At 44.0% G+C, this 27338-nt stretch overlaps 1 protein-coding gene across 1 annotated transcript in view; it reads right to left on the minus strand.

Annotated features, from left to right (window-relative positions):
* Nucleotides 1-26919, minus strand: part of LOC126237237 (uncharacterized) — a 166012-nt gene extending 139093 nt beyond the window's left edge. Inside the window, exon 1 of the mRNA XM_049947135.1 lies at nucleotides 26882-26919. Within this exon, the coding sequence (XP_049803092.1) occupies nucleotides 26882-26895 (14 nt within the window). The 5' untranslated portion in view covers nucleotides 26896-26919. The remainder of the gene's footprint in view (nucleotides 1-26881) is intronic.
* Between the last annotated feature and the right edge of the window lie 419 nt (nucleotides 26920-27338).

The following is a 27338-nucleotide window of genomic DNA, read 5'->3' on the forward strand; positions in this document are numbered from 1 at the left end:
ACAGTGACTTTAGTCATCAATAACATATTCTTCTTCACTGTTTACAACAGTCTGCCAATGCTGGGGTAACAACAGAAATCACGTGGTTTTGAGGCGAAGAACTCGTAGAGCTATGTTCGGAGTACATTTTCATACGGAAAGAGTTCCTTGAAAGTTGTTCGATAGAGAGCGGAAAAGGTGAAAATCTGAGGGTGCAAGACTAGGTGAATAAGGTGGATGCGGAATGATTTCCGAACCCAACTCTTGTATAGAGTTTTTAGTCAGTCCAGTGGAATGCGGTTGGGCGTCATCGTGGAGTAGCATCAATTCACGCAGTCTTCCTGGTCGTTGTTCTTGGATTGCGTCTGCAAGACGTCTCAGTCGCTGACAATAAGTGTCAACAGTGATGGTTACACCTCGGGGAACCAATTTGTAGTGCACCAGACCGTCGCTGTTCTACCAGATGCCTAACATTATCTTTTGTGGATACGCCCAAGTCTTTGTACGGGTTGCTGCTTTCTTTGGGCTCAACAACTGTTTCCTTTTCCTTATGTTAGCACAAATACACCATATTTCGCCACCAGTAACTATACAGAATAGAAATGGTAGGTGTTATTCACGAGCAAATTGATGCCGAGCAAGCAGAGATGGGCGTATGGCCAACCGCTGATTTTTGTGATTTTGGCTTAGCGCATGCGGTACCCACACACCCGATTTTTGAACCTTTCCCAATTGTATACAAATGCCGCATAGTCGTGTAATGATCACATTTGCTTGTTCTCGAGTGCAGTGACGTGGATCATTGTAGATCCATGTGTTTAAGCATCTACATCCTTACCAGATAGGACTGACGGAGTACATCGAAAAAGGTCAAAGAAGGGCAGCACACTTTGTATTATCGTGAAATATGAGAGAGAGTGTCACAGAAATGTTACAGGATTTGGGCTGGACATCATTAAAAGAAAGGCGTTTTTCGTTGCGACGGAATCTTCCCACGAGATTCCAATCACCAACTTTCTCCTCCGAATGCGGAAATATTTTGTTGACACCGGCCTACACAGGAAGAATTACGACATTCGCCTGTGAAACCAGAGGATTACTAAATACAGGATTTGGACTTCACTTCTCCCGAATACGAATCCAGTTCCTTCGCCACAAAGTCACCTCGCTCTATAAGATCACCTGAGTGATATGTACATAAGAAAGTCTTTGTAACTGGCCTAGAGATTACTTGCCTATAGTTCCAGTTGCTCGATTACAAACAGTGTTTCCGGGACTTTCCCTTTGGTAATCAGGTGGCAGCTGGGCCTGCTAATCTCGTCCCAAATATTCGCAGTTGAAATCCTGCGTTCCCTACTCCCAGCCGACGGGTACATTTGGCTCGAAAGAACAGTCTGTTCTGCAGCAAACAGCTCAACTCTCAGGAGCAGGGAATGGAAGATGCTAACAACAACAAAAATGATACCACCGTTATTACCAGCTATGTGTATCACAGGAAGTTGTAACTCACTCGGTAAGATCAACTGAAAGGGGCATACTTACATGAGGGGTTTTTAAACTAAGTACAGTTTTTGATTAAAATAAAGAACAAAAACATATTACAACAACTTTGTTTTTACATGAAACCCCGTCCCTCGATTTAATTTTGAACCTAATTTACGCTTTTACTCATCTCAGAATTACTGTCTTCATTCACTGTGCTACCCCGAGCCAAGAAATTAACGAGCAGAGCATCATACCTGTCCCAAACCACATGTTTTTTCGGGTTGAAATTGTTTTCTGGAACTTACGTTGTATTTTATTTTATTTTATTTTTTTTTTGTTTAGAGATGTTTAATGCCTCCGTTCCTAGGCCTGTTTTTTCCACTCCAGTGAGACATGAGAGACTGATGTTGCGCTCCTAGTGACAATTTGGCTTAAAAACTTATTATCTTCGATATATCATCTCTAGAGGATCGTCATTTCAGTGAATAAACGGTTTTCCTTCTGCAACACATCAAATTTGAAGCCCAGAATTCGCACAACTTCCGGTACTGTAGCAGATCTGTTACAGTTTCACTTGTTGGTACATGAGGAAAGGCACTAGATAATACTGGATAATACAGGGAATGTGCAGTGTCTGTCTTCTCGAATCTTTTTATCAAATTCCTGCACCAGGTAATCAGAAACGCCGCACGGTCACTCAGTTCATTTTTCACCGCACATATTTGTGCAGCCATCTTTAAATCCTCCACACCATTTTCTACCCATTGCAGCGCTCAACGCGTTTCGCCTTCTGTCAATGCGGTTCTTTTGTACCAATGTTCCAACTCGATGCTGGACAAATAATTAACTAAAACTGAAATTTTCATTTTATTGAAGTGAAGAAAAAGCTGTTAAATACACTACTTGCCATTAAAATTGCTACACCAAGAAGAAATGCAGATGGTAAACGGGTATTCATTGGACAAATATATTATACTAGAACTGACGTGATTACATTTTCACGCAATTTGGGTGCATAGATCCTGAGAAATCAGTACCCAGAACAACCACCTCTGGCCGTAATAACGGCCTTGATACGCCTGGGCATTGAGTCAAACAGAGCTTGGATGGCGTGTACAGGTACAGCTGCCCATGAAGCTTCAACACGATACCACAGTTCATCAAGAGTAGTGACTGGAATGTTGTGACAAGCCAGTTGCTCGGCCACCATTGACCAGACGTTTTCAATTGGTTAGAAATCTGGAGAATGTGCTGGCCAGGGCAGCAGTCGAACATTTTCTGTATCCAGAAAGGCCCGTACAGGACCTGCAACATGCGGTCGTGCATTATCCTGCTGAAATGTGAGGTTTCGCAGGGATCGAATGAAGGGTAGAGCCACGGGTCGTAACACATCTGAAATGTAACGTCTACTGTGCAAAGTGCCGTCAATGCGAGCAAGAGGTGACCCAGACGTGTAACCAAAGGCACCCCGTACCATCACGCCGGATGATACGCCAGTATGGCGATGACGAACACACGGTTCCAATGTGCGTTCACCACGATGTCGCCAAACACGGTTTCGACCATCATGATGCTGTAAACAGAACCTGGATTCATCCGGAAAAATGACGTTTTGCCATTCGTGCACCCAGTGTCGTCGTTGAGTACACCATCGCAGGTGCTCATGTCTGTGATGCAGCGTCAAGGGTAACCACAGCTATGGTTTCTGAGCTGATAGTCCATGCTGCTGCAAACGTCGTCGACCTGTTCGTGCCGATGGTTGTTGTCTTGCCAACGTCCCCATCTGTTGACTCAGGGATCGAGACGTGGCTGCACGATCCGTTACAGCCATGTGGTTAAGATGCCTGTCATCTCGACTGCTAGTGATACGAGGCCGTTGGGATCCAGCAGCGTTCCGTATTACACTCCTGAACCCACCGATTCCATATTCTGCTAACAGTCTTTGGATCTCGACCAACGCGAACAGCAATTTCGCGATACCATAAACCGCAATCGTGCTAGGCTACAATCCGACATTTATCAAAGTTGGAAACGTGATGGTACGCATTTGTCCTCCTTACACGAGGCATCGCAACAACGTTTCACCAGGCAACGCCGGTCAACTGCTTTTTGTGTATGAGAAATCGGTTGGAAACTTTCCTCATGTCAGCACGTTGTAGGTGTCGCCACCGGCGCCAACCTTGTGTGAATGCTCTGAAAAGCTAATCATTTGCATATCACAGCATCTTCTTCCTGTCTGTTGAATTTCTCGTCTGTAGCACGTCATCTTCGTGGTGTAGCAATTTTAATGGCCAGTAGTATAATAATCAACGGATTCTGAATTTCGTCATCAAAATTATTTCTTTGGCTTATATAGTGTAAGTGGGCTGCTTCTGTGTAGCGCTTTGCATTGGATCTCTGACTGCGCTTTCTTTGTAAGAGACTCTGTGGCTGGTTGTACTCGTTGTTGGAAGTTAATCGCCAGTAGTATTGGGCAGTTGGAAGTTAGTCGCCAGCAGTGATGGAAGTACTGTTGGGCAGTTAGTGGTGAACAGCCAGCAGTGATAGACGTTAAATGTGAGAAGTTAGCATGGATGGAGGGTACAGGTCTGAAGTGTTAGCATAGGCTAACGATCTGGAAGTATCCAACTTGGAGACTGAATATTACTCATGATTATATATCTTTGTATTGGATGCCAATGACGATTTACATTCGTATTTGAACTGGATGTCATATTATTAAGGTAAAAAAATACATTATTTGGTTTGCAAAAAAATCTTTCATTTGCTAACCACATGCCTATTAGTAGTTAATGGCTTTAGTTGTTAGAATCTTTTATTTAACTGGCAGTATCGACGCTCGCTGTATTGCAGTAGTTTGCATAATGAAGATATTTGTGAGGTAAGTACTTAATGAAATGTATAGATTATTGTTAAGATTTCTTTTCAGTCCGGGCTATTCTTTTGAATTAATCATTTGAAGTCCAGTTGCAATTTTTTTGAGCAGCCAGATTGCGTTGCATTAGAATATTGTGGATCAGTGTTGACATGATAAAAAAAAGTAAAGAGAAATTAGGCTCTGTACATTGTGTTTTACTCAGCTGTTTCAGAATCAAATAACGTAGAAGTTTCATCTTCTCAGTCATTCAGTAATTTAAGTACAGACACACACTCATTTAAATAAAGAAGTTTCAATAGACACTCTTTAAAAAAGCCCGCAGTATAACTTCTGTAGAAAAAGCACCAACAAATATCTGAATACGAACTTTTCTATTCACTTTGAGGGATAACGAACTGGTTAGTTACAGTCTTTAAGAAAATCAACTCGAATGCGCTGTGGATTAGTCACCAAAACTGGATCTCCAGTATTACGCAGTAGGTGAGTGCTGATCAAACAAAGACTTTGCATTATGAAACTTCCTGGCAGCGCACACTCCGCTGCAGAGTGAAAATCTCATTCTGGAAACTTTGCATTATGTTTACTTTATGACGCCTTGGTCACATTAATCACACATTTATCACATTTTTGCTAAACGGGAAAAGCGCTGAATATCTTACGTGCTGTAAGTCATGTCAGATGCTGTTGACATCATCCACATCTTATATTACCAACTGACACGCTCTGTAATGGATTACGGAAGTTTTCTGTTTGGAAACTCCCCATAAGACGTATTAAAAAACCTAAATGTAATTCAATTTCTGGCTATTAGGCAGTGCCTAAGAATAATCAAGTCGTCACCAAATAATGCTCTTCTAATAGAAGCCAAAGAAATGTCTCTTGAAATCCGAAGAGAACTACACGTTAAATAGCTACTGCTTCAAAGATCGGCAGTGATTAATCATCCCGTCATACTTAAAGATAAGCCATTGACATTGACAGAAAGAGGATACTCAGGAGAAGGCATACGAACACCGCTGTTAGTAAAAGGTTTCAGACGTCTCAGAGGACCGAATGTTGCCAGTGTTCAGTAACGAATATGGCACAACAGTCTTGCCAACGTGAAGTTTTTTATCTACCTGACAGAATGTGTCAAGAGTTCAGAGCCAACAGTCCTGTAACAAATTAACTGGATATCAAATGGCCAGATTTTTTCATTTATATACTGACGGATCTAAAACAAATGAGGGATTTGTTGTGCTTATTATTGCCCGAGGTTGCAGATAACTGAAAAACCTTTATTGCCATTATTAAGTAGTATTTACGCACTGCAGAAGTAACATCAATTTAAAAAGAGATTAGGTTTGGAACTGAAAAAGGAAACAAAACATGAATTACGTCTGACTTTTAAAGTCTATCAGTATCTACAAGTGTCTTTCGATAACTTGTTGCTCTGTACATGTGTTTCAAGTACCTGATAAGCCATCTCATCACTTTTCACTTGGCCTTCTAGTTGTACTGGCTTTGCAGAACACGAATACTTTCATATAAATGCCACTGATGTACACTCAAATTTAAAAACATGGTTCAAATGGCTCTGAGCACTATGGGACTCAACTTCTGAGGTCATTAGTCCCCTAGAACTTAGAACTAGTTAAACCTAACTAACCTAAGGACAACACACATATCCATGCCCGAGGCAGGATTCGAACCTGCGACCGTAGCGGTCTCGCAGTGCCAGACTGCAGCGCCAGAACCGCACGGCCACTTCGGCCGGCACTCAAATTTAGTTCGTCAAGTTATGACTCTGGATTTCAGACTACTTTCAGGGGAAATACACATCAGCTACCTCTCTTTTCTGAACGCTTTAAGCTGATGTCCATATTGCGAAGCATACTTTCATGTTTTCTAGTTTACCCACTGATGTGAGAGATAGCCTAGTTTTAATTCATTTCACCGTAGATAAAATGGTAGCATTCCTGTTGGCAAGAGGGGTGCAGTCAGCCCTTGTGAGGCCCATTGAGGAATTTTTTTTTTCTCAGAAGCGCCAGCTCGGGTCAAAAAAGCTGACAACGGCCGGGAGAGTGGTGTGCTGACCACATGCCCCTCGATATCAGCGTCCAGTGACTTTTATCACTGAGGATGACACGGCGGTCGGTCGGTACTATTGGGCAGTCACAGGCTTGTTTGTACGGAGTAATATTCCCTTGACCTTTGAGCTTATTCAGCCAACAATTTACTCGTATGAGAGATCCTACACTTTAACGGGGACACTCTATCAAGGTACAACTCGGCGTTTTTCAAATTAATAAATCATTGCCAGAGATGAGGGTAGGAATAAATACTCACTTCTTTAGGACATGTCGACCCCGCGCCGCTCTCACTATTTGCCTCCTGTTCTTCCTGCCTCGCGCCGCTTCCTCCCATCTAGTGATACTCGTCGCTCTGTAGTCTGAGATCACCCCATCTTGGCATCTGCTTGTTGACCGTCCAGGCGATCATTAGCTTTCCACCTTCCTGTCTTGTATCTGGGCTATTGTATCACGGTCCATTCTGACAACATTGCGTGCCCATTGAAAAGTTTCGTTTTACGATGCCACAGCCGAGAGTTGGTCAGCTAGCTTAACAAGTTCTTCATTTGATCTCCCGTTGTTGTGTTGCTTGGTCAAATGTTAGCCAAAAAAATTTTTCTGTACACCGAATTTACGAAGATTAAGTGTTGTGCCCTTCAATTTTGGTCACGTTCCATGTTGCCACTCGATGCAACTGAACTAAACTCCGTCCGAACAAGCCATGAAGGCCCAACGATACCGACCGGCCGCCATGTCATCCTCAGCCCATAGGTGTCACTGGAGTAAAAGAGTAAACAGCACGGTAAATTTTTTTACAGAGCATAATTTATTCATCGATAATGTTTGGTTCAAAAATAATGATAGAAGGTTGTACACGAGAAGAGACCTGGACACACGAAAGTTTTAAACAGAATACATAATGATGACAGAGATTTAGACACCCAACTTTAAAAATGCAAAAAATTTCCGGAGGTAGATGTAGTTCTGACCAGAATTTGTAGACAGAATAAAAAATCAGCTTCAGTTTCCAATAATTTCTTATTTGTTGCACAATCGGTTTCGAAGCCTAAAGTTTCATCTTCAGGTGCCACCAACTGCGGACAAGAGGAGGAGCTACCAAAATGAAGCGTAAAACCGTGAAAAGTGGTGTTCTCACGTAATTATAGGAAGGTAAATGTGTGGAGGGCTGGCCAGTCAGTCATGCGGGGTCACCCACGTCAAACAAACTCGTAGGACTGGAACAAAGGCGCTAACCTAGAGTGAGGGATCTGGATAAAGATGAACTCAGTAATAAATAAACAAGTAACTGCACTCAGGTGTAGGACCAGCAACCGCAGCGTCCGCCTCAGCAGCACTGCACAGAAGCCACTAGTTCAGACGACCAAGGAGCCAGCTGACCCCAGCAGCAGAAGCGACTGGCGTAGCAGCCAATGAGGTAGGGAACCGAAATAGATGGCCAGAAAACTGCGGGGAACAGGGGCTGATTGATCCGTCCGCTTACATAAGGGCGGTTCGCAATATCGTTACAAAATAGAACTGCAAATATAATAATAAATGTCAAAACATATAAACATGAATATTCGGCAAAAGTGCCTGAAAGACATCAGAGTGCATCAGAATAAAAATATGAACGATAAAAATACGACTAAAATACAATAGGGCGTGGGGGGGTGGGGTGGGGGGGGAGTGTACGCATAGTATCGGTAATCATGTGTAGTCTCGTCTTAAAGAGTCAAAATAAAGTGTTACTATAAAAAGTTTTGTCAGATCAGAATGATACAGGCGACAGGAACAGAAATGTACGCGTATAAAACAGCACGGTGCATCCACTTAGCACCAGACGACATAAAAAGTAGAAAATGGTAAAAGGGAGCTATAAGCTAGAACTAGGGCAGTCGAGTAAGGAAACATAGCCTAGATGTGGTCGATGAGAACACTAAAACTCGGCTAAAATAGGATTAATGCAGTGGCTGAATCGTTAAAATGAAACTACGTAAACGGGGGCATCACCGTTAAGAGACTAAATACCATAATATATAAACATAACTGTTAGGCAAAAATACCTAAACGTCAACGTGGCAGGATGCATAACAATAAAAATAAAACATAAAAATGCAACTGAAACGAAGGGTACTGATATTATACAAAAGCACATCTAAAAATTAATCAAATTGACGACGATAGGTGAAGGGCGGCAAGAGAATGATGGCAATCGTTAAAATCAGTAATCATGTATAGGCTCTTCTTTAAGAGCCAGAACAAAGTCTTAGTATATAAAGCTTGGTCAGGATTAAACTGCTGTACATGACATGAACAGCAGTGTAAACAAATGAAACAGAACGGTGCATCCACACCGCATCAGACGTAATAAAAATTAGTGAGAAGTAAAAGGGATTATAAACTTGAATTAGGGCAGGCGATTAAAGAAACATAGCCTGCGTATAGTAGATGAAAACACTGAAATTCGGGTACAGAGGACTTAATGCAACTACTGAGTCGTTAAAGTGACACAACATGTACTGTATCAAATACATTAGAGTATCAACAGACATTAACAAAAAGACCAGAATCCTTTTCTACCATCATAAAAGGCGTATCTTTGATATCCTTGAAAAAATAGAAGTTTTGCTCAATCCGTACCAGAATCCTGAGTTCAGCGAACAAAATATATTTAAATGGATGTTTATTCTAAATAACAATGAATTCAAGTACTAAATGATGCACAATTGCCTAACACTTCCAAGTTTCCATTCTTTAGCAACTGTAAAATTGCTTTAATGTTGATACTGCCATATATTTAATATAGTTTATGTCATTTCATTTTAACGACTCAGTCGTTGCATTATCCTACTGTACCCGAATTTTGGTGTTCTCATCCAATAGATGTAGGCTGTTTCTTTACTCGTATACTTCTCACTAATTTTTATTACGTCTGATGCAGTGTGGATGCACCGTTTTGTTTTATTTGTTTACAGTGCTATTCCTGTTGTGTATATTAGTGTAATCCTGATTAAGCTTTCTGTACGAAAACATTCTATTAGCTCTTAAAAATAAGTCTAAACATGATTAACGATCTTAACAGTTGACATCATTCTCCTACCACACTTCACATCACTATCATTTACTTGAGACCTAATTCCCACTGCAATGCGGGGTCGGCCTTGTTACTATTGATTTGGTAGTGTTAGGTACAATGGGTGGCCGGATGCCCTTCCTGCCGGCACCCCAAACCCACGGGATGGAATTAGTGTACCCCACCTGTCTGTGTCTAGTGTAAGCCATAGAATAGTGCGAATGTTTTTTTTTTTTCAAATATCTGCGAGACGTGTTACTGAGGCGGAACGTGGGGAGCAGCCAGGTATTCACCTATCAGGATGTGGAAAACCGCCTAGAAACCACATCCAGGATGGTCGGCATACTGGCCCTCGCCGTTAGTCCGCCAGGCGAATTCGATCCGGGGCCTGCTCGCCTACCCGGGTCTAGGAAGTAAAGCATTAACGCGCTCGAGTACCCTGGCAGGTTCCTACCACACTTCATATGTCGTTGTCTTATTGCTCAATTTTTAGATGTATAATATGACTAACCCCTGTTAGATTTACATTACCCACTTTTATCTTGTTCGTGGTCTCGCGGTAGCGTTCTCGCTTCCCGAGCACAGGGTACCGCGCTCGATTCCCGGCGGGGCAGGGATTTTCACCTGCCCCGAGATGACTGGTGTTGTTGTGTCGTCTTCATCATCATCATTCATCCGCATTACGGTCGGAGGAAGGTAACGGCAAACAACCTCCATTAGGACCTTGACTAGTACGGCGGTGCGGGTCTCCCGCAGCGTTCCCCTATGTTCTGTCAAGAAACATGGGACTTCATTTCCATCTTTTTACTATAATCCACTCTGTCACGTTGACTTTTAGGCATTTTCGCCGAACATCTATGTTTGTACGTTATTATACACTGAAACGCCAAAGAAACTGGTATAGGCATGTGTATTCAAATACAGAAGTATGTGAACAGGCAGAGGACGGCTCTGCAGTCGGAGACGCATATATAAGACAACAAGTGCCTGGCGTAGATGTTACATCGGTCACAGCTGCTGCAATGGCAGGTTATCAAGATTTAAGTTGGCTTGAACGTGGAGTTATTGTCGGCGCACGAGCGATAGGACACACATCCGCGAAAGCGATGTGTGGATTTTCCCGTACGACCGTTTCATGAGTGTACCATAATTATCAGGAAACCGGTAAAAAATCAAATCTCCGACATCACTGCGGCCGGAAAAAATATCCTGCAAGAACAGGACGAACGACGACTGAAGAGAATCGGTCAACGTGACAGAAGTGCAGCCCTTCCGCAGATTGCTGCAGATTTCAATGCTGGGCCGTCAACAAGTGTCAGCGCGCGAACCATTCAACGAAACATCATCGATATGGGCTTTCGGAAACCTTGATGACTGCTCGACACAAAGCTTTACGCCTCGCCTGTGCCCGTCAACACTGACTTTGGATTGTTGATGACTGGAAACAGTTTACCTGGTCGGACGATCTCGTTTCAAATTGTATCGAGAGATGGACATGTATGGGAACGGAGACAACCTCATGAAACCATGGACACTGTATGCCAGCAGGGGGCTGTTCAAACTAGTCAAGGCTCTGTAATGGTGTGGGATGTGTGCATTTGGAGTGATATGGGACACCTGACACGTCTAGATACGGCTCTGACAGGTGACACGTTCGTAAGCATCCTGTCTGATCATCTGCATCCATTCTTGTCAATTGTGGATTCCGAAGCAATTTGACAATTCCAGCAGGACATTGTGACACCCCACACGTCTAAAATTGCTACAGAGTGCCTCCAGGAACACTCTTCTTAGTTTAAACACTTCCGCTGGCTGCCAAACTCCCCAGACGTGAACATTATTGGACACGTCTGGGATGCCTTGCAATGTGCTGTTCAGAACAGATCTCCAGCCCCTCGTACTCGTACAGATGTATGCACAGCCCTGCAGGATTCATGGTGTCCATTCCCTCCAGCACTATTTTAGACATTAGTCGAGTCCTGCTGCGTGCACCCGGGGACCATACACGATATTTGGCAGGTGTACCAGTTTCTTTGGCTCTTCAGTGTATTTATTCGTGTACTTGTAGTCCTATTGTGGTATCGATCTTACCAACCACACTCATTGAAGCTGACGGACCAGTCAGCCCCCGTTTCCGCACATTTTCTGCTATCTATTTCCGTTCGCCGCTTCAGTGTCTGCTGCGCCATTCGCTTCCGCCGCCGCGGTTAGCTGGTTCCCTGTCCGTCAGCGCTAATCACTTCGCTTCAAAAATGGTTCAAATGGCTCTGAGTACTATGGGACTTAACGTCTGAGGTCATGAGTCCCCTAGAACTTAGAACTACTTAAACCTAACTAACCTAAGGACATCACACACATCCATGCCCGAGACAGGATTCGAACCTGCGACCGTAGCGGTCGCGCGGTTCCAGGCTGAAGCGCCTAGAATCGCTCGGCCACACCAGCCGGCTTCTGTCGTCTTCATCATCATCATTCATCCGCATTACAGTCGGAGGAAGGCAACGGCAAACCACCACCATTAGGACCTGCCTAGTACAGCGGTGCAGGTCTCCAGCATCGTTCTCCTATGCTCTGTCAAGAAGCATGGGACTTCATTTCCATCTTTTTATTATAATCCACTCTGTCACGTTGACTTTTAGGCATTTTCGCCGAAAATCCACGTTTGCACGTTATTATACACTGAAGCGCCAAAGAAACTGGCATGGGCATGCGTATTCAAATACAGAGGTTTGTGAACAGGCAGAGGGGGTCTCTGCGGTCGGACAAGCATATATAAGAGAACAAGTGTCTGGTGCAGTTGTTAGATCGGTCACAGCTGATGCAATGACAGGTTATCAAGATTTAAGTGAGTTTGAACGTGGAGTTATAGTCCGCGCACGAGCGATGGGACACACATCCGCGGAAGTTGTGAAGTGTGGATTTTCCCGTACGACCATTGGACGAGTGTACCATGATTATCAGGAATCCGGTAAAAAATCAAATCTCAGACATCGTTGGAGCCGGAAAAAGATCCTGCAAGAAGAAGACGAACGACGACTGAAGAGAATCGTTGAAAATGGTTCAAATGGCTCTGAGCACTATGGGACTCAACTGCTGTGGTCATTAGTCCCCTAGAACTTAGAACTACTTAAACCTAACTAACCTAAGGACATCACACACATCCATGCCCGAGGCAGGATTCGAACCTGCGACCGTAGCAGTCGCACGGTTCCGGACTGCGCGCCTAGAACCGCGAGACCACCGCGGCCGGCCAGAGAATCGTTCAACGTGACAGAAGTGCAGCCCTTCCGCAGATTGCTGCAGATTTCAGTGCAGGGCCGTGAACAAGTGTCAGCGCGCAAACCATTCAACGAAACATCATCGATATGGGCTTTCGGAACCCTTGATGACTGCACGACCGAGCGAGGTGGCGCAGTGGTTAGCACACTGGACTCGCATTCGGGAGGACGACGGTTCAATCCCGTCTCCAGCCATCCTGATTTAGGTTTTCCGTGATTTCCCTAAATCGTTTCAGGCAAATGCCGGGATGGTTCCTTTGAAAGGGCACGGCCGATTTCCTTCCCAATCCTTCCCTAACCCGAGCTTGCGCTCCGTCTCTAATGACCTCGTTGTCGACGGGACGTTAAACACTAACCACCATGACTGCACGACACAGAGCTTTACGCCTCGCCTGTGCCCGTCAACACCGACTTATGACTGTTGATAACAGGAAACATGTTGCCTGGTCTCATGAGTCTCGTTTCAAATTGTAACGAGCGGTGGACGTGTATGGGAACGGAGACAACCTCATGAATCCAAAGACCCTGTATGTCAGCAGGGGGCTGTTCAAGCTGGTGGAGACTCTGTTATGGTGTGGTATGTGTGCAGCTGGAGTGATGTGGGACACCTGATACGTCTAGATACAGCTCTGACAGGTGACACGTTCGTCTGATCATCTGCATCAATTCATGTCCATTGTGCATTCAGAAGCAATTTGACAATTCCAGCAGGACATTGCGACACCCCACACGTCTAAAATTGGTACTTACTGTCTCCAGGAACACTCTTCTGAGTTTAAACACTTCCGCTGGCCACCAAACTCCCCAGACATGAACATTATTGGACACGTCTGGGATGCCTTGCAATGTGCTGTTCAGAAAAGATCTCCAGCCCCTCGTACTCGTACAGATGTATGCACAGCCCTGCAGGATTCATGGTGTCCATTCCCTCTAGCACTACTTTAGACATTAGACGAGTCCTGCTGCTTGCACCCGGGGACCATACACGATATTAGGCAGGTGTACCAGTAACTTTGGCTCTTCAATGTATTTATTTTTATACTTGTCGTCCTGTTGTGGTATCGATCTTGCCAACCACACTTATTGAAGCTGACGGACCAGTCAGCCCCCGTTTCCCACACATTTTCTTCTATCTATTTCCGTTCGCCGCTTCATTGTCTGCTACGTCATTCGCTTCCGCCGTCGCGGCCAGCTGGTTCCTTGTCCGTGGGCGCTAGTCACTTCGGTATCGCGCTGTCGAGGTGCACACCGCAGTTGCTAGGTCCTATGCATGAGTGCGGTTAATTATTTATTTATTTATTTTTGAGATCATCCTCGTCCAGATCCCTCCCTCTATGTTAGCGTCTTTGTCCCAGTCCTATGCGTTTGTTTTAAATGTGTGTGACCTCCCATAACTGACTAGGCCGACCGCCACGCGTTTACGTGTCCATAATTAGATGAGTACGCCGTCTTTCACATCTTTACCATTAGTTTTGGCATGTCATCTCCATAGCTGTTGTGCGATAGTAGCTTCTTCTCTTGTCTGCAGTTGGTGGCTTCTGAACATGAAGTCTCAGGCTTCGAAACAGGTCGTGCAACAAATAAGAAATTACTGGCAATCGAATAGGATTATTAATTTTATCAATATGTTCCTCATTTGTGGACGATGGCCATGTGCATAATTTACGGATTTTGAACTGCAAATTAAAACTGAAGAAACAGCAGAAACGTAGGAAATTACGGAAATCGAACCCGGATAAGTTGAAATAACCAGATGTTGTTGAGGTTTCCAACGGAGCCTTACGCAACGACTGACTGAAACAGAGGTAAGGAAATAGCAGAAGAGGAACGGTTTAACATCAGAGATCAAACAGTGAAGGCAGCAGAGGCTCAAATGAGCCAAAAGAGAAAGTTCAGAAGAACTCCTTGGATATAACGCACGAGAATCTGAATCTACTATAACCTAGGTGGCGGCGCCACAAAAATTTAAAATGAAAGTAACTGTTATAACGCTGTGGTATGGGCCGTTATACACTACTGGCCATTAAAATTGCTACACCAAGAAAAAATGCAGATGATAAATGGGTATTCATTGGACACATATATTATACTAGAACTGACATGTGATTACATTTTCACGCAATTTGGGTGCATAGATCCTGAGAAATCAGTACTCAGAACAACCAACTCTGGCCGTAATAAAGGCCTTGATACGCCTCGGCATTGAGCTTGGATGGCGTGTACAGGTACAGCTGCCCATGCAGTTTCAACACGATACCACAGTTCATCAAGCGTAGTGACTGGCTTATTGTGACGAGCCGGTTGCTCGGCCACCATTGACCAGACGTTTTCAATTGGTGAGAGATCTGGAGAATGTGCTGGCCAGGGCAGCAGTCGAACATTTTCTGTATCCAGAAAGACCCGTACACGACCTGCAACATGCGGTCGTGCATTATCCTGCTGAAATCTAGAGTTTCGCAGGGATCGAATGAAGGGTAGAGCCACGGGTCGTAACACATCTGAAATGTAACGTCCACTGTTCAAAGTGTCGTCAATGCGAACAAGAGGTGACCAAGACGTGTAACCAATGGCACCTCATACCATCAAATCGTTCAAATGGCTCTGAGCACTATGCGACTTAACTTCTGAAGTCATCAGTCGCCTAGAACCTAGAACTAATTAAACCTAACTAACCTAAGGACATCACACACATCCATGCCCGAGGCAGGATTCGAATCTGCGACCGTAGTGGTCGCTCGGTTCCAGACTGTAGCGCCTAGAACCGCACAGCCACTCCGACCGGCCCTTATACCATCACGCCGGGTGATACGCCAGTATGGCGATGACGAACACACGCTTCCAATGTGTGTTCACCGCGATGTCGCCAAACACGGATGCGACCATCATGATGCTGTAAACAGAACCTGGATTCATCCGAAAAAATGACATTTTACCATTCGTGCACCCAGGTTCGTCGTTGAGTACACCATCGCAGGCGCTCCTGTCTGTGATGCAGCGCCAAGGGTAACCGCAGCCATGGTCTCCGAGCTGATAGTCCATGCTGCTGCAAACATCGTCGAACTGTTCGTGCCGTTGGTTGTTGTTTTACAATCGTCCGCATCTGTTGACTCAGGGTTCGAGATGTGTTTGCACGATCCGTTACAGCCATGCGGAAAAGATGCCTGTCATCTCGACACTGCTAGTGATACGAGGCCGTTGGGATCCAGCACAGCGTTCCGTTTACCCTCCTGAACCCACCGATTCCATATTCTGCTAACAGTCAATGGACCTCGACCAACGCGAGCAGCAATGTCGCGATACGATAAACTGAAGTCGCGATAGGCTACAATCCGACCTTTATCAAAGTCGGAAACGTGATGGTACGCATTTCTCCTCCTTACACGAGGCATCACAACAACGTTTCACCAGGCAGCGCTGGTCAGCTGCTGTTTGTGTATGAGAAATCGGTTGGAAACTTTCCTCATGTCAGCACGTTGTAGGTGTCGCCACCGGCGCCAACCTTGTGTGAATGCTCTGAAAAGCTAATCATTTGCATATCACAGCATCTTCTTTCTGTCGGTTAAATTTCTCGTCTGTAGCACGTCATCTTCGTGGTGTAGCAATTTTAATGGCCATTAGTGTATAACCGTAAAAGCAGTTGTTGCTTTACATGGTCTCATTCTGCTGAAATGTTCAGTGGACATGCAGATGTGAATTAGGTCAGCATTCACCCTTCAAATGTCACGTTCCCAAGTGCGGCTCTGTCAAAAGCGTAGTACCCTAAGGGGAGAACACAACTGCCATAACCTGAGTTCCCAGAAACTTCGCGCAGTGGAAGAGACGCCAAAATAAGTGAACACTTGTGTCGGTTTGTCCGTGGATACTCGACCGTTTCTGAAAAACCACAGCCGAAGTTTTCGTCGTAATTGAGATGTCTTATAGCGCTCTATACTCTCAACCCACCTGCAGGCATAGTGGCCAATGTCGCCGTCTCTGATTTTTGCATCCCGTTTTCGAAACCCGATAGTTGCTTTTATTTCATTCATTTATTTATTTTTTTTTCACTTATCTACCCCTGTCTCTGTCCGTAGAAGATTTCTACACGAACGTTCTTATATAATGTTACAACTGGAGTTCACAATAACAGTCGCTTATATGTTATATAATTACTTGTTTATGTTAGTTTGAGGGATTTTAATCTTTTTAAATTCTCGCATTCTTACATTACTTTCTTAAATCAGTTCTTATATTAATTCTTACATTTTATTCTTGTGTTTATTCTTCAGATAGATTTATTGCATTCTCTTGGATGATACTGATGGCAGAAACGTTAGAAACATAGAAATTCCGAACATCGCGAGCATCGCGTGAAGGCAGGTTTGCCACAGCGACATTTCTTCATATGACTCCCACTCGCGAAAGCAACGTCGTTAATATTGCTAAACATTTCGCACGTTGGCAATAATTTCGCGGCAAACCACACATACCGGATGAATTTTCCGAAAACTTCCGCCTGCAACTGAGTACGAATCAAGATACACTACAGCAATTTCGCCGGCCGGTGTGGCCGTGCGTTTCTAGGCTCTTCAGTCTAGAACCGCGTGACCGCTACGGTCGCAGGTTCGAATCCTGCCTCGGGCATGGATGTGTGTGATGTCCTTAGGTTAGTTAGGTTTAAGTAGTTCTAAGTTGTAGGGGACTGATGAGCACAGATGTTAAGTCCCATAGTGCTCAGAGCCATTTGAACCATACAGCAATTTCACCGAAAACAATTGCGAATAACTTTTCAATTCAATTATTGTTTTTCTTCTAATTCTTTCACCAGATGTACAATTAGTAGGCGAATAAGGACAACGAATGGAAAAAAATCAGAGTGGTGTTCTCCTACGGACGTGGGTAGATAAATTAAAAAGAAAAAACCAAAAATAATGATAATAATAGGCTATCAAACATGGGGCGCAAAACCGTCAACCCGCGACGACAGCCACTGAGCCACGGCTGTGGATGAATTATTTACTCGCTAAAAGGCACATAAAGTACCTCGAAAGCTTTGATGGTCCTTTTCTCAGAAAGTGCCGGAAATTTACGGATAATCCGAGACACGTGTTCGCTTATTTTGACTCCTCTTTCACTGAGCGAAGTTTCTGGGAAATCGGGTTGTGGTACTTGTAGCACTTCTAAAAGAATATCAATTAAATTTCAACTATTTGAAGATGTATCAGTCCCACACAGAGCCTCTTTGCTCCAAAACTAATGTCATGCAAAAAAAGACCTATTTTTTTATTTCTGTCGCCAAGAGGGGTCCTTAAGCTCTTGGAGGAAAACTATCTGCAGATAGCTTTGTTCGTTAACGAGATATTGCTGGAAACGTACAACATTTCTTAAAATTCGTATCGTCTCATACGTAGCTTACTGACAGGCGTCGTTCTAGCCAAGTCATCGACCACTGTGGGCTTTATAGCAAGAAATTAAAACGTCAACTAACTAAATTCGTTTTAAGAGAAAATAGTAATGTATTTTTTATAATCTCTTACCATGTAGTAATGTTCAATTATTCAATAATATAGACCCAATGAGTCAGCGATTTTTGGTTTTAATGGTGTATTTCACGCAATTAGGAAAACGCAATATGACAACAACGCGAGTAAACAAGGAACTGTCAAACAAAAAAAACAAAAAAACAAAGATAAACATAATAGCAATAAGAGGTGTCTGCAGTCCAAAGAAAACGCTTTCTACATAGCCCCCCACCCCTCCTCCCCTGTCGTAGACCGGAATGTGCGGATACTTATAACGTACTCGTAGGCTGCTCTCTTGACTCCTGTGTTCCTTGCGGACTTCCTTGCTACGATCAGGGTGCCACAGACGTGGCACCACCAGCCCAGTGGCTGACCAGAGAAGTTGGTTTTACTCCTTCGTTTGACACCGTCAGCGGTTTGTATATATTATCTGTACCGTATTCTCATGACGCTTTAAAACTTTGAATGAATGGCCACGAGTACGCTGCTTGTAATGGTGGGCGAACTCCATCAGATCTTAACACTTCGTGAGTGCACGTTTTAAGGTCTTTGTGTACAAAAAGTTCCTGTTATTCTTGGTGGGATGCTGGTAAATGTCGTAGTATGACTACATGGACTTTGATTTGCTGCAGCAAATACGGCAGTACTGTCTCTAATGGTAGCCGATATGTTGAAAAAACACTGACGGTAGGCATAATGTTTCTCCATATATCATTTTTGCTGTCGATGCCCCAATGACTGTCTTACATACGGTCCGGAGTTCCAGTAAAACCAGCGCGGAGATCCAACTGTTTCCATGACACATATATTGAGGTAACAAAAGTCTTGTGATAGCGATATGCACATATACAGACGGCGGTGGTATCGCGTATACAAGATACAGAAGGGCGGTGCATTGGCAGAGCTGTCATTTGTGCTCAGGTGATTCGTGAGAAAAGGTTTCCGACGCGATTATGGCCGCACGGTGGGAATTAGCACACTTTGAATGCGGAATAGTAGTTGGAGATAGAGGCGTGGTACATTCCATTCCGGAAATCGTCAGGAAATTCAGTTTTCCGAGATCTACAGTGTCACGAGTGTGCCTAGGATACCAATGTTCATTAATTACCTCTCACCACGGACAACGCAGTGGACGACGGCCTTCACTTAACGACCCAGGGCAGCGGCGTTTGTCTAGAATTGTCAGTGCTAACAGACAAGCAACACTCCGTGAAATAACCGTAGAAATCAATGCGGGACGTACAATGTACGTATCCGTTAGGACATTGCGGTGAAATCTGGTGTTAACGTGCTGTGGCAGCGGACGACCGACGCGAGTGCCTTTGCTAACAGCACATCGGCTGCAGCGCCTTTCCTGGGCTCGTAACCTTATCGGTTTGACCCTAGACGACTGGAAGTCTGTGGCCTGGTCAGATGAGCCCCGAATTCAATTGGTAAGAGTTGATGGTACGGTTTGAGTTAGCCTCAAGAAGCCATGGCCTCAAGTTATCAACAAGGCGTTGTGCAAGCTGGTGATGGCCCCATAATGGTATGGCCTGTGTTTACATGCAGTCCCACTGAATCGGTCATAGACTGGAAATGGTTACGTTCAGGTACTTGGAGACCATTTGCAGTCATTCATGGACTTCGTTTTCCGAACTGTGGAATTTTTATGATGATAATGCGCCACGTCACCGGGCCACAACTGTTCGCAATTGGTTTGAAGAACATTCTAGACAATTCGAACGAGTAACATGAATCCCATCGAACATTTATGGGACATAATCCAGAGGTCAGTTCGTCCACAAAATCCTGCACCGGCAACACTTTCACAGTTTTGGACAGCTATAAAGGCAGTATGGCTCAATATTTCTGCAGGGGACTTCCAACGGCTTTTTGAATCCATGCAACGTCGGGTTGCTGCTCTATGACGGGAAAAAGGAACTCCGACTCGATATTAGGCGGTATCACCTGATTTCTGTCACCTCAGTATATGTGCAGCTTTTAATGTTCTATGCCGGCACTCTACCGTCCCGTTACTTACCAGGTGGTAGCTTGGTGTATGGAGGTGCTGGAGACCGCACAACTGAGAAAGCGCAATGAACATCGTCGATTCGAATTGCGTCCCTGATCCGTTGTCCCGTGACCTGGACAGGCAAAACGGGCTCTCCAGTCCGTTAAAAAAAGCATCCCTACTGTTGCCTCTGCCGATACGTCACTGATTGGAGTCGTCTTTGCCCACCGAATGTACCTGTCAACTGCAGTAAATATACTGCAATATCCTTCTGGTGGCAGTAGCGGAGCCACGATATTTATGTGGACGTGAGAGAAACGCCTTTTCTTTGGGAACTCTCCTACTGGCTTGTGTAGACGTCTGATCACTTTGCACTGCTGGCATGCTATGCACGTTCTCGTCCATTGACGACAGTCTTTCTTTGTACTGGGCCACACATAACTATCCAGCAAAAGCTTAATGCTTGCTTTTGCGCTAGGGTGGGTTGTGGATACTGTAAAAAAATGTTTTGCGCGGAATTTTAGGCACCAAAGTACTGGGGTGGGTCTGGAAACATCAAGACACATAAGGTCCTCAACACCTAATGACTGCACTTTCTTAAGCTGCAGAGCGTTGTAATAATTCTGTAAACATTCCTGGAGTTGGCTGTCCTTAACGTGCGCTGCATTCAGTTGTGTGTTATTAAAGATACAGGAGACGGTCCCAATTCTTAAAAAAAAAAAAATGCGCTACAATGTTTTCTGTCTCTTTTATGTGTTGTTGTAAACTGGCCAATAGATTCTAGCTAGCGAAATTATCGTGTAGAACAGCCATCCTTGAGTTTGGATTGGTTTGTGGTCCGTATAAATTAATTGTAAATGGTCTGTCCTACACGTAAGGGCGGAAATGCCGCAATGCTTCATATATGGCTAACAGCTCTTCGTAGTATGTGCTCCACTTGGTCTGAGCCTCCGTGAGCTTGCGAGAGAAAAAATCCAAGGGTTTACAACTGTTTCAGACGTACTAGTGGAGAGCTGTGCCGATACACCGCTGGCTAGCATCAACTACTATCGCTGACGGCGCGACTCGGACTGGGTGGGACAACAGAACAGCGTTCTGTGCATGTGCTTTTTGCCTTTCCGAAGGCTCGCTGCATCTCCGGTGTCTGTGGCGGGGGATGTTGACCCGTGGTGTCATTGCCTGAGAGTGCTGCTCTCAGCGGTGCCAGAATCTTCGCTACTCCTGGTAGCTGTCACCCATAGAAGTTCACTATTCCAATCAATCTTCGTAATTGCTGGAAATCCATTGGGTGTGGTATGTCCTTAATGACCTCAACTACCGGCTGCCGAAATTATATACCCGAGTAATGTTATCTGCTTCTGGTCCAGAACAGATTTTGCTTCGTTTATCATTAGACCATATTTGCGCATGATGCCAAACGCTGCTCTGAGGTGTTTCTTATGCAATGCTGCCATTGATCAAAATATCAGGATGTTGGAAAGAGAAAAAAATAAAAAAACAGAAACTTAGTCACTTTAACACCTCGTCCACAAAGTGCCGCCACGTCTGGGTGGCATTTTTTAAACTGCATGGCCTACACAGATATCCAAAAAGATCAAATGGTGTTATTACTACAGTCTTGGTTACGTCTCTTCTCCTACTGACATCTGTGGTCGAGCGGTTCTAGGCGCTTCAGTCCGGAACCACGCGGCTGCTACGGTTGCAGGTTCGAATCCTGCCTCGGGAATGGATGTGTGTGATGTCCTTAGGTTCGTTAGGTTTAAGTAGTTCTAAGTCTAGGGGCTGATGACCTCTGATGTTAAGTCCCATAGTGCTTAGAGCCATTTGAACCTACTGACATCTCATTCTAAGCCTTTCAACAGTGAGCCACGCTGAATCTCGTAGCTCTAGAGCTCTAGCCAGCACATTTGTGAAACCTCTAATATTAGGGACGGGACAGCAGTCCAAGATGGCATGTGCGTTTAAAGTGAGGTGAGGTAATCTCCACAGGGCCTCCAGGACCATCCTTTTTTTTTTTTTCGAAATGCGGTGGTGAAGCGCATGGGCTATCCAGTCTGCGTGTAACGCTAGTTTGGAGGGAGCATCTTTTTAATCTCTGCTTTTGTTCCAGCAAAAGGGTCGGATGCATATCGTCGTGGCTGGCCAAGCTTCGATTTAAGATGGAGCAACGTGATAAACCGCACTTTACCTAATTGGCCATCAACTTCCTTTCTGGTCTCCTGTGCGATGGAGCTACGGGTTGAAGAGATAGTATTTGTAGCGTTTCCGCCTATAGTACCCGTAATGACTTCACTGTCCATCGCAATCGGCGCCGCCCTGATGTTTTATCTCCTGCATTTGTTGACAAATAAAATCCTCATCTAATATCGTCAGCCGCATTCGCGAGCACCAACTTCTGCTTGAACTTGCTGCTGAAACCTAGGTCTATCTCTGCCTTGCAATTACCGTACGTCATTAGAGTCGAATTGTTGACTGCCAGTTGATTGATGGGCGTGGCTGTCGCCACGATCTCGTCCTGGCCGACTTTGATATGCTTACGTCAGAACCCAAGTCGCTTAACGGTTTACTTTTTACCACTTTTATATAACCGGTGCGATAATGTAAGCAAGCACGATTGCCTCTCTGTGTATATATGGTCGAGCGGCCGTTAATGGAAACGGAATAGCCTTGTGGCTAGGGCCTCCCGTCATGAAGACCGTTCGCCTGGTGCAAGTCTTTCGAGTTGACGCCACTTCGGCGACTTGCGTGTCGATTGGGATGAAATGATGATGATAAGGACAACGCAACACCCAGTCCCTGAGCGGAGAAAATCTCCGACCCAGCCGGGAATCAAACACGGGCCGTTAGGTATGACATTCCGTCGCGTTGACCACTCAACTACCAGGGGCGGACGACCGTTAAATACTGGGTCAGTCTTGAATAATGTGCCTTGATTAACTTTGCTTACGTGCTTGACATTGCTTTCAGAACCCGTTTGTGTAAGCTTGTGCATCTAGTGGACTCAGCACCACTACGACGGCTTGTGTCGCTGTCCTTGCACCATTTGATCATCTCCTCGCTTCTTCTGGAATGATGGACGCCTGACTTTTTCGTTTTGTCCGGTTTAGTCCCGTTTGTCAACTGTCAGCGCCGGCAACTGTTTCTGCGGCGCTTCTACTTGACATTGTAAACTTCTAATCTGATTCTTGACGTCAGTTTTCTGCTCCCTCCGAATAGCGGCTGTCTCGCTCGAGATGCCGTCGTTGTCTACTTGCGTTACTATCGAAGTGCTTGCTTGAAATCTCACCTCGTACACTTTGTCCGCTACTGCAAGTACAGAGCCTGTTACAACGCTCGTCTCACACGCCACCGTGGCCGTTTTTACCGATAATGGTAGCTGCGTCAATCATACGTGACGTAGTGTCACAATAGATAACGACTCTTCTCCAAAGACGCTTCTGAGGTGAAGCCAGAACTCCGATGGCGTTCTGTTGCCGATAAGCTCACTCTATATTACCTGCTTCATGCGTTGGTCTAAATATTTGCAGATTCGTGTGACAAGCCTTTTCCTCGAATGGAGGTATTGTTGCTCTGAGGGTACCTTCAATATAATATCCGAGATCATTTTTACCGACGGAGCATCAAAGCTGTTGACAGCTATAGCAAACTTCGAGCGGTTACTGATAACATCATTTTGCATAAATGCTAAGTCCATTGCGAACCGCAACTCATGCTTTTGCGGCAGAAACTTAGGAATCTGCACTTTCTTTCGTGCGTTAGAAACTGCGTTAGACACGTCGAGCAAACAGCTTGTCCTAATTTTCGGCCTGTCTCGTCATTGCGGAGATCACTTCATGCCGTTTCGTGTCCCGATTTGAGCATGAAGATCGTCTATTTTTTTTTTTGTTGTCAGATCTTCTTGCAGCTGTAACAACAGTTGCATCGTCGTCTGAGCCCATTTGATGTTTTGACATGAAGTCACTGATTGGTTTTGCACGTTTTTCTGGGATCTCTGCGCTCTTCGGTATTCGAGGGATAACCAAATTGTAGAAATGCTCCATTATTCGATAATACTGATCCAATGAGTCAGCAGTATTTGTTTAAATGTTTTATTCCACCAATTAGGCAAACGCAGTTTGACAAGAACGCAGGCAAACAAGGAACTGTGACACATAAGAGCAAAGAGTAAATGTAACAACGAAAAGCTGTCTGCAGTCCAAACAACAATAAAATACACTTTGAACTTTTATCCGAAGTCGATTCTTTCCACAAGCTTAACAGTTATGTTACTACCAACTGCTATTGGTTGCAGTATGTTAATTTTTAAATTTGAAATACTGACTTTTGCATGAACATGAATATCAACTTCAGTCCTTTTTTAAAAACATGAATTTATTCCAAGCAATGTCCAGAAACTGTGATGAACAGCTACATGATTTCAATTCTTTTCATTTTTTAATATCAGCAGTTAATTAAATCATACAACTGCAAAGTAAAATGTTATACAGTGAAATAATAAACCTGGGAAAGAGAAGTTATACGAGAAGAATAGAAAGCAACATCGATTAATCCAATCCACAAAATAGAAGATAACCCTGAACCAAGAACTGTACAAGAATTTCTCTCCTACCCTTGAAACAAAATTCTTCCAAAATCGTTACAAAAGAGGCTGTAAAGCCAAATGGATCAGCGAAGAGCATTGTATCAAGAAGGGTTTGGAAAAGGAAGATCAAATTAGGAACAAATTTTAAATCTTTAATTTGTAATCAGTTTTAGAACGAACGCCAAAAGCATTTATATAACATTTGTAAACCACGAGAAAGGTATATGATTCCACTGACAGAGTAACATTATACAACACCTTAAAATAGTTTGGAACTGACAACAAATCGGACGCAATCATAAAACGAACAAATATGAAATTAAATTTTTAGATGAAATCTCCAAGGCTTCTAGGATCATAATTACTGTAAGACAAGGAAATGGGCCGTTCCCACTACTGTGGACAAGGACAGAAGAGGAAGGAGAAATTTTAAAAAATCATAATTGTGATAAAATGGGATAATCTGAGAATTTATTGTTTGTTATTTGCAGACGATCATGCCAGCTTAGCTAAATCTAAAGAAGATGAAACAATTGAGACAGATCTCCTACTGATTATGGAAGATTAAAAACGACTACAAAATTTAAATATCTACGTGAAATAATACAAATAAATGTCTTGGACAAGGAGTTAATTTAGCAACAGCCAGGAAAATGAAAGTGCCTATATTAACAAAACACTTGTATAACAAGAAATCTCGATCCAGAAATGCAAAATACGGCGCTACAACGCTGTCATTATGACAGAATGTCTTCATGCTTCAGAATTTCTTTTGTTAAATACAGCCAAACAATTAGATGAAATAGGAAAAAAGGAAAGGAGAACAGTCGGTAAAATTTTGAGAGCGATAAATGACAATGGGAAATGGAAATTAAGAAGTAGTAAAGAAATTTATGAAAGAACAGAACAAACAATAAGGAAGAGAAACTTGTATTTTATGGACGCCGAAAGGGGCTAGGTGACATAAGAATAATACAAAGAATTTTTAACTTTTTTTGGCAGAAACGTGGATCAGGTATGTTACAACATTAGGGAAATGGACGTAATGGAGAAAGAAATAGGGAAAAGAAACAATCTCAAAGAAGAAGTAAAAAGTTCAAGGGCTACCAAGAGAAAATAAGGAAAAATACACGCTGAATATGGACAGGAAAAAGAAGAAACCGACATAGAGAAAGAACGAAAAACCGTCCTCAGTAGGCCAAACCAACAAGAAAACACATAAATGCAGCATTATAGGTTTCTAAAATTGCTATAAAATTCTGTTTTTGTTAGTTCGTAAACAAAAATTTGAGAGGAAGGGGCTGCAGCACAGATTTAGCCTAGCGGTTCATAGATCTTTTAACACGGCACGGCCTGTTCCCGCAGTCTATGAGATTGGAGGTCACGTCCAGTGAATTTCTTACGCCTGCCAGTTTGACGACTGGCTTAAGCGCTCACATCGTCGCTAACTGTTAATTCAACTCACGCATATTCTCTGTCTAAGTCTCTTTCTGCCTATATTTGAGGCTTTTTGCAAGTACGCCCACACCAACTCACTAAGTTCAAATGGTTCAAATGGCTCTGAGCACTATGGGACTTAACATCTATGGTCATCAGTCCCCTAGAACTTAGAACTACTTACACCTAACTAACCTAAGGACATCACACAACACCCAGTCATCACGAGGCAGAGAAAATCCCTGACCCCGCCGGGAATCGATCCCGGGAACCCGGGCGCGGGAAGCGAGAACGCTACCGCTAAGTTCTCTGCCTCATTCTGACAGGAAATATGTCTCTCATGTTGACACGTGTTGTCTTCACGTATGTACTCCCCGATGCACAGCTCGACAGACTGCGTTCAGTCCAAGAGGCTTTCTGCTACGAAGTACACGTAACAATGACAAAAAAAAAAGTGTGAAACGGGGATTTTGTTTCTGTAAATCGCTCACAATGGCGCTAGAATAATCTCTGATATGGCAGAAAATTTCTCGTGTGGCAGTCTTACTTCTCTATCATCAAGCCAGTGTCTATTGTGAATTCGCTAACCAGGCGTGATTGTATACCTGGCTGGTTCGTGGAACTCACCTGCCAGTGATCATTCCGGACGATAGCGACGGCCGCTGCAAACTGCCAAACTGTTGTCTAGTGTCTTATCGCAAGAGCGATAAGCAAGATAGCGCAGGAGACAGCTGCAAAACGTAAAACAGAAAAGTGCCGAGATAATCAGCTGCACGCGCCATTTCAGACTGATTTCAAATGCTGTTTGTAAGAAATGTCGAACATATAGTGTGTATAGTGTTTTAATCTTCACGTCGAAAAAGTAGTCGCGTAGTAATATTTCGTTTGTACACATCGAAATCTCCACGCGATAGTACCTCAGTACGCCGCTAGAGGAATTAAATCAAGATGGCGCAGCCCATTGACAAAACTGGAATACCGTGCGGTCATTCGTTTTCTGCTTTTGAAGGGAAACCACTCTGCAACAATCCACGTATATTTGATGGAAATATACGGCAACAGTACACTGCGGGGAAAAAATAGT

Source organism: Schistocerca nitens, chromosome 2 (assembly GCF_023898315.1).
Source record: "Schistocerca nitens isolate TAMUIC-IGC-003100 chromosome 2, iqSchNite1.1, whole genome shotgun sequence".
Lineage (NCBI taxonomy): Eukaryota > Metazoa > Arthropoda > Insecta > Orthoptera > Acrididae > Schistocerca > Schistocerca nitens.